Source organism: Equus quagga, chromosome 7, assembly GCF_021613505.1.
Source record: "Equus quagga isolate Etosha38 chromosome 7, UCLA_HA_Equagga_1.0, whole genome shotgun sequence".
Lineage (NCBI taxonomy): Eukaryota > Metazoa > Chordata > Mammalia > Perissodactyla > Equidae > Equus > Equus quagga.
This window is the reverse complement of record NC_060273.1, coordinates 126,811,772-126,830,544: the sequence shown is the minus strand read 5'-3', so window position 1 is coordinate 126,830,544 and position 18,773 is coordinate 126,811,772. Positions and strand designations below refer to the sequence as shown.

At 37.1% G+C, this 18,773-nt stretch overlaps 1 protein-coding gene across 1 annotated transcript in view; it reads left to right on the top strand.

Annotated features, from left to right (window-relative positions):
• MSH3 (mutS homolog 3) overlaps positions 1 to 18,773 on the top strand; it is a 158,437-nt gene that overhangs the window by 86,396 nt on the left and 53,268 nt on the right. The window contains exons 16-19 of the mRNA XM_046667722.1: positions 500 to 564; positions 2,982 to 3,098; positions 7,979 to 8,086; positions 15,859 to 15,970. Of these exons, the coding sequence (XP_046523678.1) occupies positions 500 to 564; positions 2,982 to 3,098; positions 7,979 to 8,086; positions 15,859 to 15,970 (402 nt within the window). The remainder of the gene's footprint in view (positions 1 to 499; positions 565 to 2,981; positions 3,099 to 7,978; positions 8,087 to 15,858; positions 15,971 to 18,773) is intronic.

Genomic DNA, 18,773 nt, shown 5'->3' with positions numbered 1-18,773 from the left:
AGAGGACTTAGGTCCCCTGGATAAAAACTATTATAATAAATCCTCTTCTGTTCAGAATAGGGGATGGGACTATATCTCAAACTAGTATAACATCTAATGATTGAATATTTTAAAATTTTATGTACTTCCAAATTCAGTCTTATCACTGAGTAATAGAATTCTTAAGATAAGTGGGTACTGATAAATGAAAGAGGTCATTTAAGAAGAGTCACTATTTGTAGCATGCACATAATGTTATAAACGTTAAAGCACCAAGTTATATCCTTTATTACAGACTTTTTGCTCAAAACAAATTATACTTTATTCCAAGTATTAAAACCCTAATTAATAATATTTGATTGTACAGACATATACATGAACTCTCCCAATAGCAATACTGGATTTACTTTGAATGTTTAGAATATTATTTACTAAACTTGTTTAGCACAGTTTTGAGGAAGCTTTAAAAATATAATGATTAATCATTTAAATATCTAACTTTTATTTATATTTATTTTAGTTTTTGATTGAAGTAAAGAATTCTGCTGTATCTTGTATACCAACTGATTGGGTTAAGATTGGAAGGTAGGTTTAAAAATACATTTTTTTCTTATTAATGTGAATTATAATGACATCTGTGTACCTGTATACTACTGGTTTGATAATCACCACATCTCTGACATTAAAGGCAATTCTTCCCCTTTGATTTTCTTATGGTGCTTTTAACCAAGAAATAATTATTTTAAACTTCTTTCATCCTTGATTTTAAAACGTTTTTTCCAAAGTGTACCTTACTTGTATATATTTGTTTTCTTGTTTTGTAAATGACTGTTTTATTCTTATACCTCAGAGTACTCTTTAAACACATGACAAAAAGAGAGTTGAGGAGCCTTCAATTGTAAGATTAATTTGGTTGCTTGGACTTCTTGATGAATGCTATACCTGACATTTCTTTTAAGAAGCTGAAATTTCGTTTTCTGCCTCACTGAGCTCCACATTTCTTTATTCTTAATGCTTTCCATGGCACATAGTTATAATAGTTCTTTACATCTTCTTTTTGGTAAGTTGTATCATGAATTGATGAAAATAAATTAATTTAAAAAAGTTAGAGAAGCACATTGAGACTCCTGTGGTTAGACATTTATCCCCAGGAGGGGACTCACTGAAAGAGGTGGCATCAGATGTGTATACTCCTGTGAGCAGTGTCCTTTGTGGAGTGCTTATTGCTGCTGTCATTAGTGTGTTTGCATGAACTCGAGATGGAAATGTTACATTTGCCTGAGAGATGATACGTAGCAGGTGATGGTAGGAAGGAACTCTGCATTAGGGATGGAAGAAAGTTTTGACATGATGTGTGAATGATTGTTAATTTATTATTTTAATTCAAAAAGAGAACTATTTGTTCTCTATTGCTGCTATCAAAGGATCCTGGAGGCACAGTCAGGGGTTCCTTAAGCTCTAATACCATCCTTTTTTCCCTGTGTTACGGACAGCTGTAATTGAGATTTGAGAATTGTTGATTGTAGGGGATATTTTCTCTCTTTGCAGGCCTTCTTTCCATGATCTGCTTTTGTCCTACACTACAGCTAATGAATGGAAATGTGCTTTGTGAAGAAAAATTAGTAAAAATCGTGTTAATCTAGCTAGAACAATAACTGAAATGTTTCACTAAATGTTTTGTCAGAAGAGAAAGCTATGATAAATATGTTTGCACAGAAATCTAGATGACATACCTTCAAAGTAACAAGCAGGCTTGAATCACTGCCAGCATCTTTTGAACATTCAATGATGTAAATTGAATGAATGAATAAGATGATTTATAGAAGGTTCATTGCTATTTTTTATCTTTGTTTGACCATCAGAACCTTGACAGGGGTAGGTTAGAATATCATGAGCCAGAATTCAGATGTGAAAGGCTCACCCCCAGTCCAGTAACTTGCCAAATTAAAGATAATGGTGACGGTGTATTATGGGAGTTGGGGAGCAAACAAAGATCAGAGTACATTCTGTCATCACCTGGCCGTGACTCAGCCCTGACCTTGTCTTCTAAAAGGTCCCGTCATAGTAATAAATCAACAGCAGTAACAGCCACCACCACCACCACCACGGGTGTGACAGCTCCTCAACCTTGAGTACCGCTGAGATAGGTACTCTGCTAAGCACTATCTGTTTGATCCTCTCAAAAGTCCCTATGAGGTAGATACTGTCATTATCCCCATTTTATAGCTGAGGAAAGTGATGTTCAGAGAAGGTCGCTTATATTTGCCCAAAGTCACACAGCTAGCAAGTCAGTGGCAGGCTTGGAGCCTTGGTCTGGATTCTCTGACCGGGAACGCATGACATCCCCCATTGTGCTCTCCAGCTTCTTGATGAAGAAGCAGAGCTTATGCACAAGCCTGGAAGAGGAGCATATGGTCTTTCTGCCCATCCAGAACCACTGTGAATCTACAGTTGCATCATGAAGGACCTCTCTTCTTTGACTGCCTCCTGAATTAATGCCTTGCTGTTCTTTGCAATGCTTTATCTTTTTCTTTTTTCATTGGAATACTTCAGTCCTGCAGAAAACTATACAATATAAAGAATAATATGACCCTCACCAGTGTATCCACCTCCCAGCTTTGTCAGGACTTATTTTACCCTATTTGCTTCTGATCTTTCTTTTAAAAGCAAGCATTTTCAGTTAGTATAATTTAAAGAAAAGAAACTTTGTGCTTATGAAATAGAAATTCTAAACTTTGACCTCACCATATGGATATAGTTTGAAATGTATTCTAAAAGCTTCCTGAACAAAGTCCTGTGAACTGTAGTACTTTATTTACAACAAAGATCTTTGGAATCAGTAGAGTTCAGGACCATAATTAAAGAATGTTCTCTGTTTACAGCTATTTACTTTCAAGGTTCATCATAGAATAATAAATAACTGCTTTAGTTTTCTGAAGTGATGGCATTACTGATTTCTGAGTAACCTTGATTTCCTATTTATATTTTTCCCCCACTTCTAGCACAAAAGCTGTGAGCCGCTTTCATTCTCCTTTTGTTGTAGAAAATTACAGACATCTGAATCAGCTCCGGGAGCAGCTAGTCCTTGACTGCAGTGCGGAATGGCTTGAGTTTCTAGAGTGAGTTTACAGTGAAAAATATAATCTGACTTTTTGCTATGAGAAATAGACCGGAAAATCTTTCCATCAAAAAGAAAAGTAGAGATTACTGCTTGTGACCTGCCATAAAATAGTTGAGTACATGTGTTCTCTGATTTTACTTTTTATCCATTGAAATGTAGCTCATCTTAGTGAGAGACCAGATATACTTTATTGTTAGTATACTCACATTTTGTTGCTAAAGATGTTTAGTGGAGTCACTTTTTGAAATTCCACCTTGAACTTTGTTTGCTTTTCTTATATAAAGGCTTAACATTTCCAGAGTTGGACAAGTATGGGTTAGTTTTGTTTTTATTATCTCCATTTAATTTTTTTTCTTATTTTTTTTACATCCCTGTTTGTTTTCCCCCTAACTTTTTATTTTGAACAATTTAAAATCTGTGGGAAACTTGAAATGAGCACATATATACTCTTCACCTAGATTTATCAAGTGTTAACATTTTGCCACATTTGTTTTATATTTCTCTTGTATACTCTTTTTTCCTGAACCATTTGAAAGTAAATTTTAGACATTATAACATTTCGCCCCCTAAATACTTAAGTATACATCTTTTAAAAATAAGGACATTTTGCTATATAATCTTAACAGCATTAATCACACCTAAGAAAAATTAATATTAATTTAATAAATATTGAGTTCCCTCGGTTTCCCCCACCTCAGATCTTTAAATGAAAGATCTAATCAACTTTCACATGTTGCATTTGGTTATTTATGTTTCTTTAGTCTATTTGACTCTAGAATAATCCCCCATCTTTTTTTTCTCTTTGCCCTTTTCTTTTTTTTATGCTTTTTGGTAAGGAAAATTGGCCATGAGGTAACATCTGTTGCCAATCTTCCTTTTTTCTCCCAAAGCCCCAGTACATAGTTGTATATGCTAGTTGTAAGTCGTTCTAGTTCTTGCACGTGGGATGCCGCCACAGCACGGCTTGATGAGTGGTGTGCAGGTCCACGCCCAGGATCCAAACCAGCGAACCCCAGGCCACCACAGTGGAGGGCACAAACTTAACCCCTCGGCCGTGGGGCTGGCCCTTTTTTGTTTTTTATAATATGAATTTTTTTTGAGGAGTCCTTACTGTTGTCCCAAAGAAAGCCTCATATTCTGGATTTATTAGTAATAACTTAATATTGTGTGTTCATATTGACAGGTTTAAGTCAGTGGAGTGCTGGTTAGTGGTTAACAGCCAGATCTCTGGAAGAGTAGTCGTGTCTGTGGTGTTTGCTGGTTTCTGTAGTGTAAATACTCCCACCATGACTGATTTCAAGCTATTGCTGGACTGGACGTGGGAAGAGATGTGCACAATTGACTTTCTTGAGTCCTTAGGAGCCAGCTCTGGACCACCACTCATCTACGAACGTTATGTATATTAGCTCATTATTCCTCACAAGGGCACTATGAGTGAAATATCATCATCTCCAATTTACAGATGAATAAAGTAAGATGCAGAAATAAGAAGTAAGTTGCCCACAGTAAGGGGCAGGATTGGAGCCTGGATTCAACCCAGGGTGTCTGCTGGTAGGAGGTGTGCCCTTTACCGTCAGGCTGGAGAGCCAGCCCATGATGAATGCATAGTTACCACTCTAACAGAAATCTTTCTGTTAGTCCTTTTCTTTAAAAACTGAAACAGCAAATATTCAGCGAGGTCCTTCAGGGAGCTTTATTCCATTTAAAGTAACCCATCTGACAAGTGAAATAAAAGAACAAAAAAGATATTATGTGACAGTTTTTAAAAGATAGTAAGTTGGCACCATCTCCTTTTGCCCAGGGGAATCTTGAATTATAGGATCAAAAAGAGATTCCAATTTACTTATCCTGAATCTTTTGAGGTTATCTTTTGAATCCAGGGATGGAAATTTGGTCTAGTTAGTTCCTTTTCCAATTTACTTTCACTTTCCCATTTTAAGGGTTTTCAGAGCCCTTGAATCTCTCAGTTCTCCTGGCTTTTCCCTTAGTGGTATCACTAAGAACATGCAAAATAGGACTAAAATTACTCCTTTCAAACTTCAAAGGCCGCGTTCCAGGGTCCTGGGATTTGGTAAGGTAATTCATATTCATTCTGTTTAGGGTATACGTGAATTTATAGAGCTGACTTATGTTCTCCCTGTCATTATTCTAGGTTAAAGAAAGTTCAGGTCTCCTGGGATAAAATCTTTGGCATTATCATTGATTGTTTCTTTCTTTTTGTCCCTTTTTTTGTTATCAGTTTCCTGTTTGTCTTTTTTCCCTTTGAGATGTCTCTTTGATTTGCCTCTTCTCCTGTTCTTTTCTAGTACCCCACTGTCACCTCATACCGCTCTTACTGTATCAGCCCTCTGCCGGGCCCTTCTACCAAATTAACCCAGGAGAATTCTGCTTTCATCATAATCACACCTTTGCTGTAGTTGAGAGTTGCTAAGAGTGAGCTAACACTAAATACAATATCACAGAAGAATCTGATATATTGCTCATGATATATTGCTAAGTGAAGAAAAGGATGCAAAATATTTGTGTTAAAGTATGATACAATTCTGTATGTGTAGATTCACATTTGTACACAGCATGCAAATCTTCGTATTTTTAAAGATTAAGTATATATATTCTTATTGTTATATTATTAATATGCTTATGGCCATTTATACATCTTCTTTGGAGAGAAGTCTACTCATATATGTAGTCTCTAATATTAACTGATTAGTTCTGGATATTGAGGTTCCTGGAGATTTTTTTTCTTTTGAGGAAGATTAGCCCTGCGCTAACATCTGCCACCAATCTTCCTTTTTGGCTGAGGAAGACTGGCCCTGAGCTAACATCCATGCCCATCTTCCTCTACTTTATGTGTGGGACACCTGCCACAGCATGGCTTGACAAGCCATGTGTAGGTCTGCACCTGGGATTGCAACCAGCGAATCCCGGGCCGCCAAAGTGGAATATGTGAACTTAACCGATGTGCTACCAGGCCAGCCCCCCCTGGAGATTTTAATTTACTTTGCACATACATAATTTCAAAAGTTTCTATAATGTACATATATTACTTTCAAAATAAGAAGAACATATTAAAATTTTTATCTACAAAAAGAATATTGGCTGAAATTTAGCTAGAGCATTTGCAGCTAGAGCCCCCACTTGAGAACAGCATTGATTGTTATGCACACTGTTTATTGAGGTGCCAGATGGTGTGAATATGATGTCATTCAAAAAATTAACCTCAATGATCCTGACATCAGAGGATTGAATACCAGTTATACAAATGTATTTTGTCTCTTACTGAGATGCTAACTGTTATGCATTAGTCATATTACTTTTGATCCAAATATTGGAAGAAATCAAGGCTGTGAGAAACTGTGAATGGAACCCTCTCTCTAAAAACATGCCTCTTCTTTTGTGTTCCAGAAAGTGGGCTGTGGGTATTGAATAATCTTCTTAACTGCAAATTTTTTAAAAAATGAATTCTCTCTCTCATACAGTAGTTGAAATATTTTAGAAATGCATTTGCAAATAGCAGATAAAATGTTTTCCATTTTTATTAGCTTCACATATCATTGAGTAACATCTGGTGGTAGACTTTTCTGGCTGTCATAACAGCTTTAGAACCCAAGTGTCTCAATCTGCTTCCCAGGCACCCAGCAGTATCTTTTGGCCAGAGATTAAATCATAGTGCTTTGGCTTCCTCCTGAAGGTGGTTGGCAGCTTAGTGACGAAGTTGCATGCTGTTACGTTATAAACCCTCTCTATTGGATTGTCACCTGAATTGCCCATTTTTCAAAGTATGGATAATCTCTCTGAAATTTGGCAAAGTATAGCAAATGGACAAAGACCAAGAAATCAAGCAAGGCTTTGTAAGAGATATGATGATGATATTTAAGGCTTACGATAGTTTTTCATTTTATTCATGTCTTATCTCTGTAATTGACATGAGAAAGAACATCGTTGTCCATATCAAAGTAATTACCTTATCATTTCCTTTTTTTTTTTTTAAACTGAAATGGTACCCACTGAGAGCCATGTCACTCGTTTTAATCCTGGAAATGAGAAGATCATTAGGGACAGTTAGCTTCAACCTAAGGCTGCTGGGTAGTAGCAAATTAGAGTCTTGGTAGCCTGGACAGGGCCTGAGAAAGAAGGAGTGAAAGAAAAAATTGACTTTTTTTTTTTAGTGTCAAAGGTACTTGACACTCATCTCCAGAGATGCAAGAGCAGAAACATCAAATGTGGCTGCACTCTGGTGAAAGACTGGTCAATAATTAGAACAGAGACAGAATAGGCCACAGTCCAAAGGGTAAATGAGTGGTCAGATCTAAAATTGAAGCTAGACCAGGAAGGCCAAGGCATGATCACTGGGCAGCCACTCAGGAGTTTTGGGTCCGTGTAGCGTGTGGCATCTTCAGAACTCAGAGGCATTTTTAAGGTGGCAGTTGAGTGCTGCCTGTGTGATGCCAGGGGCCAATCCCCTTGTGTTTGGGCTTTGCACAGACTCTTAACACTATTAATGGGGTTCATACTGTTTGTTTTGGTGAATTTTAATTCAGTGAGAAATAGATAAATTATATTCATTATGCTCTGTCTACTCAAAGCAGTATAAAATATGCCATAAATATATTTTTAATATATTAATAGTAGACATCTTTGTATAGAAGCTCTTTTAAATATATATAATTCTATCCAAATGAAACAAAAGGAAGCCTGAGTAATCAAGTTATTAAACAGAAGAGTAGTTTAATGTAGTTTCCATCTCTCTTAACTGCTAGATATGCCTGGTTATTTTGTTTATGCTCCTCTTAGCTAATAAAATGATTACTTACCATACAGCTTTTATAGGTCTAAAAAATCGATTTGCTCACCTTTTTGTTGTTGTTGCTTCTGCAGGAATTTCAGTGAACATTATCACTCCTTGTGTAAAGCAGTGCATCACCTAGCAACTGTTGACTGCATTTTCTCCCTGGCCAAGGTCGCTAAGCAAGGAGACTACTGCAGGTAATATATTTTTTTATTTCTCCCCCTTTTCAGTGCTTTAGATCAGATGACATTATTCAGTTAATTTTATTGTTTTTATTACAAAATATTGAAATTACTCAAATATGTTGGACTCTTGGTAAAGCTGAATGTCATACACATATGGCTTGATATAAAATTAACAAATTCCTTTTCTTGCTTGCCCTATCACGGAGTACAATGAAAACAGATGTTCACTATAATTCTAGAGGTAAATGTTATATATTTCAATTTTTAAGTTTATGTGGGTGACATTTTTATAAAGGAGAAATCCTTTCATTTGTTAGCTTTGACTTGAACACTTTATACTATGTTTAACTTTATAATTATAAAAGTCTCATTTAAGTATCATTTAAATCAGATATGAGTGAGACTCAAGGGATGATTCATTCTAAGGCAAATTGCTCTCTGTTGCTCTCAAATTGCCCTTCTAAGAAGTCTAAAATCTTAACCTTGAGCCGAATCTTCATCTCAATGCTTTGTCCTCCAGACCCACTGGAGTGGGCATCCTGTCTTGCAGACCCACTGGGGCTATAGTCCTATTCCCTTAGCTTTGCTGGGCAAAGAGCTCCAGGCCACCCTGCCCCCATGGTGGCTCTGTGCTTGGGCCATGCCTCTGAGGTGGTTCTCTGTGGTAGCCTCACTTCCCCTTGGTGCTGTGTGCCCAAGCTTGCTCCTGCAGGTCCCCCAGCCAGGAATTGCTGCTGGTGGCTGTTTGTGGCTTAAGAGGGCGTTGCCCCATTGGGCGCTCTCTGGGGTCTCTTGTAAGAGCACATGCCCTTTCATGAGGGTTCTGCCCTTGTGACCTAATCACCTCCCGAAGGTCCCCCCTCCTAATACCATCACATTAGGTATTAAATTTCAACATATGATTTGGAGGGGGACACAAATATTCAGTCTGTAGCACAGAGCCCAGATTTTTCATATACTTAAGGAAACTAAGAGAATATTTAACTCACTGGCTTATTGTGAGGACTAAAAAGAAAATGTAGAGGAGAGACTGCCCATGAGTGCTTGTGCACACCGACTTCCTGAGTAGACATGCTGCGCTTTTGTACTTCCTTTGTAGCTTGATTTCCTCTCTAATTTGTGCTGAATACCTTTTTTAAAATTTAAATATCCCCTGTACCTAGTGTAGTACCCATAGTGGATGTTAAAAAACAGTTTGTTTAATGTAAAGCATTTATTTATTTTTGGGAGGAGAGTTGGAGGAATTGGCTACACCAGTTGTAGACCCAAAATGTACTGTTTGCTGATTTGTTTCATTTGGTTTTGTTGTCTGTGTGTGGAGTGTAGCCACAGTGTCGGGCACAATAGTTTTGCTTAATACCGGTTCTTTGCATTTTCATTATTGCCCAATTTTTGGTCACATCTGACCAATTCAAACATACAGATTTGCCTAGTTAGTTAACTGTAGGCGTTATAGAGCTGAAACTTTACAGTGCAGTAAGTGGGGAAAAATTATATCCTATTTATCGTCTATGAAAAATGAGTTATGTGAATTTACCACAGTTGAATCTCGTTCTGGGAGAATAAGAGTCTGCCTGCATTTGACTTGATTTCTTCCTTATGTATTGCGATCTTAGTAGGAGTTCTTTCTCAGTACACAAGGCACGTGAAGCAGAGTTTTCCTAATGGAATCTGTGTCTGAATCAAGCAGAGGATTGGCTACAACCTGTTCACTTAGTGTGTGTTCAGAGAAAGTTTCTTCCCGTTGAAAAATAGTTAGCCTGGTTTATCCCTTCTTCTCCTTCTTCAAGTGGCCTTTTGCCATTTGCTACTGATGCTGCTGCTGCAGCTCGAGAAAAAAGAAGGGCCTGTGTATGATATGTGGTTTACTCCATTCACCGAACTGAAATGTTCAGATCTTTATATGTGTGTGCATATTTATATGTACACATAATGTAGAATTTAAAATATACATAATTTGCTGTGTGATGTGGTAACCAGAATCTACCTTTGATGTCAGAGCCTGGTTCTAGCCCACTGCTGTCACTAACTAGCCATACACTGTACTCTTATTTAAATCTCAGGTATCCATATATCAAATTGTAAGCTGTAAAGTTAGGAATTAGTAAATGGGATAAATCTTAAAGTTGTAGGAATCCTTTACAGAGATGTAGTTTTGGCAGACACTCTGAGGAGTAAAAATGTATCCCTTATTATATTACCGTAAAACTATATGATTATTTCCTAGACTCATCAGAGATTTAACAAACACTTTTAGAGTATCTACTGTATGCAAGTTTGGTGCCAGATTTTTCAGTTTGGTGCTTCTTGTTCTGATGGCACCTTCCCGTATATATTGAGAGATTCCTTGATTTGCATAAGTAAAATCTGAATCTCTCTTTTAGGCATGTCCTTCAGAGTATAGGCTGTGGATCAGACAGGTGTGGGTTTGAATACTAGCTTCATTATTTAACAGCTGACCTTAAGCAAGTTACTTAACTTCTCTGATCCTCAGTTTCTGCATCGACAAAATAACACCTACCTCTCAGACGTGTTGTGCAGATTAAATGAATTAAGATAGATGAAACGTCTAAGCAGGATCAGGGAGATAATAAACATTTAGTAGGGCTGGCCCCGTGGCCGAGTGGTTAAGTTCGCGCGCTCCGCTGCAGGCGGCCCAGTGTTTCGTCGGTTCGAATCCTGGGCGCGGACATGGCACTGCTCGTCAGACCACGCTGAGGCAGCGTCCCACATGCCACAACTAGAGGAACCCACAATGAAGAATACACAACTATGTACCGGGGGGCTTTGGGGAGAAAAAGGAAAAAATAAAATCTTTAAAAAAAAAAAAAAAAAATTTAGTAAATGACAGTTATTACAGATGTTTATTCAAAATCAGAAAGAAGTATTATAAAATTCTGTCTTTAATAAAAAAATCTGAACTTAAGGGTTGTTAGTATCTTTCATACCTGTAATAATTGGTTTTTTAAAAATCATTTTTAGTTCTCTGTCAATTCTTAATCTTGTCTGTCTCCTTGAACACAGTAAGCATAGTTATCTTAGAGTCTGTATCTGATCATTCAAATATCTGGAGTCCTTGTGGATCTGTTTCTATTGTCTGTTATTTCTCTTGTTTTCATTCATGTATCTCCTTGAATGCCTGGTTATTTTGATTATCTTCTGTGTATTTTGCATTGTATCTGCAAAATCATTTTTAGAAATAATTTGATGTTATATTCCTTCTGAAGGAGTCACATTTGCTTCTACCAGATGTCTTAAGACACTCCTAACAGTCTAGCATCACTTAATCCGTATCGGGGCTTGAATGATTCAGAAATTCAAAGGCTGCACTTCTTACCTCAGATGCACCCTTTATACCTGATGTGCAGGCCCTTGATGTCTGAGTCCAGAGCAGAGCTGTCCATAGTGCTCAGCCTCAGCTGTTGCTGTCTCTCAGAAACCAGCAACCCCCTCCCTGGGCCTCTGTCCTGCCCCAGCTCCTGGCCTGGGAATCCCTGCTATCTTGTTAGTTATCAGGTGTCTTCAAGTACCTGTTTATACTTTATCCCACTTTTTGTTTGTCCTCAGTAGAGGTTGTTCCAATCCACCTATTCTATCACTCAGACAATTTCAGGAAATGTTTCACGTGCTAAAATACTTTCCAAATTGGACATTGTATATTTTACATTAAGAAAAAGCCATCTGAAAAAATTTAAATAAAAAATTATGCCATAACCTTTAAGTAATGCAATCTCTTTTAGCAGCCGTAAAATTGAGTGTAAATAGCCATGAAATACAAAACTTTTATCCAAAATGCATTTTAAGCTACTATTTAAGTATCTGAAATGTATACTTTTTTTCTTAGATACCCAGCTTATTTAGAGATTTTAGTGTGTTTGAGCTATTGCAGTAAGTCAAATTGATTATTTGGCTTCATAATTGCAGTCTTTTCTTTCTAAATGCTATTACAACGTTTTATTCACTGTAGTCTAACATCAGGCAAAAATTTATATGTTAGGTCCTTCTAGCCAATTTATATTCTGGATATTAAATTCTTTTGCTAATATAGATTATGTTCTGTTTGTCTGGGGCATTTAAAGAAGAAAGATGTGATTTTAAAAATAGAAAATAAGATAAATTTATTCAAGTTCAGTGTTTCATTCTTTCTAGGTAACATCCAGATTTCCTCGGTTCTTTTTCCATCAGTGCCATAGAAATCATCAACATGACTTTCGTATCTTTCTTGCTATAACTATCCTGACCTAGTGTATCATCTCAGCTCTCTGAATTATCATTTTCTTCTTACTGTATCAGGAAGTATTTTGTAATTATATAATTTGATAGCAACAAACAGAATAAGTCAGTGTAGATTTTAGAGCAGAACAAATCGCTCAAAATTTTATTCTAAACTGAAAACCTTCCCAGGAAATCGTAGCAATGTCATGAATATGATTTATTGATTTCACTTGGCAGAGAACCTAGAATTTTATTTTAAAACTCATATCACTTACAGAAGGTTTCATTTTTCCTTTACAGTAAATTCATAACCCATTTAGATAAAAATCCTATCTTTAGAATTATACTCTAAAATCCAAGAACTGTTCTTTACTGTAATTTTAAATATTTCTTTCCAAAAAATGATTTCAAATTGTTTACTCAGAAGGTACATCGGTCACTTTCTTTAAGAAATGGGAGTGTACATTCTTGAGGTTTTGCTAGCCAGATATATTTAAGAAGAAGAATTCAAGTATTTAGGAAGGTAGTATCTTTTGGTGTTATGAGTAGGTTCAGAAATGTGCTTATATGTGCAAGTTCTGAGTCAAAGAACTTGATGGGGTCATTGATAGGATATTATGATGAAAAAGACCAACAAATGGCCAAGAAATTGATGAAAAGATGTTCAACCTTAGTAATCAATGAGTGCAAATTAAACAATGAGATAGCACTGTTCACTTAGCGCATTGTTAAAAATTAGAAAGTGTGGCAGCCGGCTCTGTGGCTGAGTGGTTAAGTTTGGTGTGCTCCGCTTCGGTGGTCTGGGTTGGTGGGTGCAGATCCTGGTAGTGGACCTATACCACTTGTCAGCCATGCTGCGGCAGTGACCCACTTATGAAGTGGAGGACGATTGGCACAGATGTTAGCTCAGGGCTAATCTTCCTCAAGCAAAAAAAAAGAGCGAGATTGGCAGCAGATGTTAGTTCAGGGCTGATTTTCCTCAGCCAAAAAAAACAATACCAACTTTAGGTGAGGGCAAGAAAAAACAAGTCAACTTTCATATCCTGCTGGTGGGAAGGTAAATTGATATAGCTACTCTTATTTATTAAAAAATATGTGTAACCCATGACTTAGAAATTTCACTTCAAGAATTTCCTCTAGGTTAGAGAAACACTTGGACATATGCACATGGACATGTGTATAGGCTTGTTCATTGCAGCATTGTTTTTAACAGTGAAAATCTAGAAAATCTAAATGTTCAACAGCAGAGAACAGCTAACTCATCCATGCATCAGCTTCCAAAGAATGCTGAAGATCTGACAAGAAATGATCCTTAATCTTCAGTATACCATACCATCAAAGTCCATTGGACTTACTTTCAGTTTTTAGTGTCTTAAAGGCCTTCCAAAGAACAAAGAGAAAATTTACTTTTTTAAGAATAAAACTCATTCTGTCTTGCATTTACCATGTGGGTCCATTGGACCCTTTTGTAAATCTAAGATGCATTTTGGGATCTTTAATGATTTTATGTTTCCTATGTCTGAAACATTTTACTATTTCATCATCCTAGGAATTATTTCATCATTGTTTATCATTTATTCCCACTATGCTATGAAAGTCTAAAATAAGAAGAAAACTGGAGAATGATGATGCAAAACAGAGAGAAATCACTATCACGTCACTCTTCAGTTTTCTCACTGTGTTGCCTGAAGTGTTACGTCATCTTTCAAGAAGATACAAAAGAAGACTGGAGACTGGTGTAGTCTGCTTCGAACTTTCAATGAACAGAGTTGAGAATTAAGAATTTTTCATCATAATCACAGAGAAAAAAATTGACATAAGACATTTCAGTTATTAATTAATCAAAAGATGGATATGAAGAGAAAGGTGGCAGTGCTCTAGATAGTAATGATGATGGTGGAATTTCTTGTGTAAACAAAATCTCAGATTATGAGCGTTCAGATAACAATATCCTAGATGAATTGTCTCAAACTCAAGAATCAGTGTGTGAATAATTTATTTGTAAAGGCAAAATGAAATGTAGTATTCTCATCCAGTTAGTTCTTCCATAGGAAGCACACCTCCTGCAATATTTGGTGACAAGAATCTGGACCATCCTGTTTTGTAAAAGGACGTACGGCTGTGTTCTTGTATCTATTATGATGTTTCTGCACTAAAATTTATTTGATACTGTTTGTAGGTGGACAGGTGTGGAAGGCAGAAGATTGAAAGAAAATAGATAATGAGAAATAAGAATATTCATTTGGTTGATTATTCTCATTGTATTTATAAATATAAAAATGAGCATGTTTTGCAATTATGAAGCAGAGAAGATGGCTGTCTTCTCATCAACAAAATTATGAGCTTTGAAACATTTCAAAGAACTCTTATTGCTTTTTGTCAATGCAAGAGAAGAGCCAGAAATAGTAAGCTAGAACCTATTAGAAAGATATTGAAATCTAGAATTAGTATTTATAAATGAGTATGGTCCAGGTGTGTGAATGACAGCTGATGAGCAGTTAATGACATTCAGAGTATGTTGCCCATTTCAGGTATATATGCCTTCAAAACCAGGAAAATATGGAATAAAAATTTGAGATTTTCTCTGTTTAAATTCTTACTAAAATTTGTCATGAGGTCCTTTTTTTCTTTACTACCTCTTTATTCTTACTTCTGCCAGTTATTTGTAAAATGACTTAGAAATACTTAAAAAAAATAAAAGAGTTTGTTGGACCCATCTGGTAAGTGGTGAAATATATTTTTTATGTATACTGAGAGTTAAAAAAATAATTGTGGAATAATATATTACAGTATGATTCTGTTTTTTTTTTTTTTTTTTTAAGAAATCACAACTGATGTGATGGGTGTATGTAAACCTAAATGCATAGAAGAAGCTTGGGAAGGGCAGACACCAAACTGGTCCCGTGGTAACCACTGGGGAGGAGCCCGAGAGTAGGACAGCGCTGTGGGAGCTTTGATCAGTGGGTAACGGTGTAGATAAAAACAGAAGGATGAAAGCTTAAAAAACAAGACCAGCAAGGCAAGAAAAATTTTTATGTCAAAAAAAGTGGAAGACACTAAAGCCCATAGAAAGATGTTTTAATTAAACAGAATATAAAAAATTTTAGCTCGTTTTGTCCCCAAGTCCAATATAATGTATATTAATGTAATAATTAAACCTAGAAATAATTTTACATTATTTCCTTTATTATGCTTATTACTGAAACTGGTTTAAGTGGCAATAATTTGAATGTTAATTTTTATTAATGAAAATACCTTAGAGAACAGTAGAAAAATAAGAAATAAAAAGGGTCTTATAAAGGCAGGTCTCAGTAGTGGAGCCATAGTAAGACTCTGCTGAAGTGTGTGCTCAGAGCACTATCATTATAATAACTGTCTTCCCAATTCTTGTTTTATAGTTAAATTTAACTTTTATACTCGAAGCCTTATTCTGAACATATGTTCTTAAAGTCGATGTTTAAGGTTTTGTTGTCTGACAGACTGGCCACAGAAATTTTTCATGTTATCTTAGAGATTTTTTTAAAGGCTATTTCCATGCCTAGTAAATTGAAAAATGCTTCTTTTTGCAGACCAACTCTACAAGAAGAAAGGAAAATCCTAATAAAAAATGGCCGGCATCCTGTGATTGACGTGTTGCTGGGAGAACAGGATCAGTACGTCCCCAATAGTACAAATTTATCAGTAAGTACTGCATTATGGCAAAAAATAAGTAAGAGATGGTGACATCGATCCCAAACTTTTAAATACCAAGTAGTGTTTTTAAAATTTACGCAAGTTTTAACTTTGGCTTTAAATGGACTAATCCTTGGCTATAGTTTTATGTTCACCACCAAATATGGAATTGGTGCTATATCTAACGAGAGATTATCCATAGAGGGAAAGATTTAGCAGCTAAAGGATGAGTCTTAATTAATTAGTCTAGGGAACCCAGTAAAAATACTTTGTATTTATAAATGCCAGAAAATGCTGGTGGCGTGGAATCATACGATGGCTTTGCAAATTCCTGTGAGGGTGTAGTGTGATATGCTTTGTCTTGTGTTCTCCTATTTTCAGATGTTCTGTGAAAGAATGAGAGATGCTTCAGCTGATTTCAGATGAGAATTTTTGTCGTGTGGGCTAAAGTTCTCTAAATGATCTTAAATATTTCTTCATTTAACACGTACTTATTGAGTGCCTGTTTAGCCCTTGGTCGTGAAGCATGTATTAGGACAGAGAGTGGTAAGCAAAACAGAAATATTCCTGCCCTCAGGCAGGGAAGATAAGTTATTACAATACAGCTTGAGAAGTGCTGCAATACAGGAAACAAGGGCGTCTCGGGAGCATGGAGCAGGTCAACCTAACCCAGGGTAGGGGGAGCCTTTGGGGAGGTTTTTCCAGGGATGAGGTACTGACTGAAGAGGGAGTCACCGCAGGCTGGGGAAATGGAGAGGGGTGTTCAGGTTGAGGAACCAGCATGGCAGAGGCTGGGCGTGAGGCAGAGCAGGGTGAATTCAGGGAACAGAAGATGCTGAATAAGGGTTGGAGCATAGAGTGTAAAACAAAAAGTATTCAGAAATAAGGAAGCCAGTTTGCTTATATGCCATATTAAGGAATTTACATTATTTCCCCAAAAGATTGAGAATACAGCAAGAGAGTGATTGAAGCTGGGGGAAAAAGTGAGTGTGTGGGAGGGGAGGGTGTGTGTGTGTGTGTCTGTGTGTCATATACAGTTACATTGTCAAAGATAAAGCCCTACACCAATTAAAGCAGTAAGGGTAGTTTTATTCAGTATTGCAATAGGGTAAAGAGTCCAGTGTGAACCAAACTCAGCTTCAGTTTGTGCAGAGTGACTGCGTGTTTTAAAGGGAGAATGAGAGAATACAGAGGAGGAACAGGGATAAGAAAGCGTCTTGAGCAGATTCAGGCAAGTGGAAATTTACAAAAAGGGGAAAGGGGATTGGTTACTGTGAAACCATCTGGGTTTACTAACTGGCAACTGGTGTTTATCCCCACCCACAGGGACTGGGAAGGAGGGAGAGTTACCTCCTGGAATGTTTGCATTTCAAAGAGATGACTCTCAAGTCCTCAGAACACAGTTCTGGGTGGTAAAAGATTTACATCTCACAGTGGCAGAGAAAGAATTTATAATTGCGAACTTTCTGAAGTAAATGCTCTAAGAGGAGGTTCAGGAGCCCATCTGCCCATCACCAGATTTTGCCTGGAACAAACAGTAAATTCTCCTGGCAGTGTTGTACTTTCTCAGGCAGGCATTTTAAGAGGGACTGGGGTCGTCCTAAGGATGAGGCCTTGAGCTGTTAGAAACTCTGCTAGTGTTTGTTCTGATCTCTTGGTCGGGGGGTGGGCAGGGGATGGTAAATGAAATCATTTGTACTGAGAGGGTGCAGTTTTTATAGGCCCAGGTTGAGGTCTCATCAAGAAGAGAGCTTAGAGGATCCTGAGTAGAGTTTGGTCAAGGAGAAAGTCTTCGTCAACATAGAGTAAAATAGTCTGGTAATGAGACGAAAGAATGAATATTTAGGGAGGAGTTAAGAGAGAGAGGTTGTGTCAGAGAATGAGGTGCCTGATTTTAAGATTTCAGAGATAATGTTCTTCTGGGTGTTGGCAAGATCCTCGTTATGGCCATGGAAGGTGGATAGCAGAAGTGGAGAAGATCCTTGGAGATGAGGAGGTCAAAGAACAGAGTTTGGGAAAAAGTCATCCATGGGAATGTTGAAATCATCTAAGATAACAGCAAGATTTGTAGGGGGAGATGAAGGTAGCCCAGGTGTCAGAGATTCCAAGGGATGGAAACTGGTGACCTGGAGGTTTATAGATGCCTGCAGTGAGGACAAGTAGAGGTGGTGAAGCCCTAAAGAAGCAAGTAAGAAAGAACTCTGGACCCTGAGATACGTATGGTAGGATGTGGCGAAAAGCTCAGCCCCCAAATGAAGGGCTGCAGAGGAACAACAGCCGGGCTTCACTTTAAGCCAGTTTAGGAGGGAGATGTTAAGCAAGGAGGTTAGAAACGTGGAAGGACTGGGAAATTTTTCAGAGGACAGTGGGAGAATTCAAATGTAGGGGAGCAACTGGAAATTAGGTCAGAGAAGGGAGTGCAGAATAGCAAGGGACTTGGGACTATAATGGTATTCCATTTGGGGCTGTGAGAAAGGATGGCAAAGGTGTGGCAAGGAGAATTTGGCTGGCCACAGGGTGGTAAGTGAAAGGAAATGCTTTGAATTACGTCTAGTTTAATGTTACATTTTGATATCATACAGAGACTTTTTGGTATAACTTGATCCCCAAAGTCTATAAACTTGCTCATTCTAATTAGGGAATTTACAAATTACTTAATTTATCAAACCAAGTTAATAAGTACTAAGGCTTTTATTGTCGTTTAAAAGAAGACTATGTGAACATAGAATTTCTTTTTCAGTTCCCATACTACCAGTAGGATATAGCTTTTCCTGAGAAAGTGATATAGTTATAACATTTAGTACGTTGATTT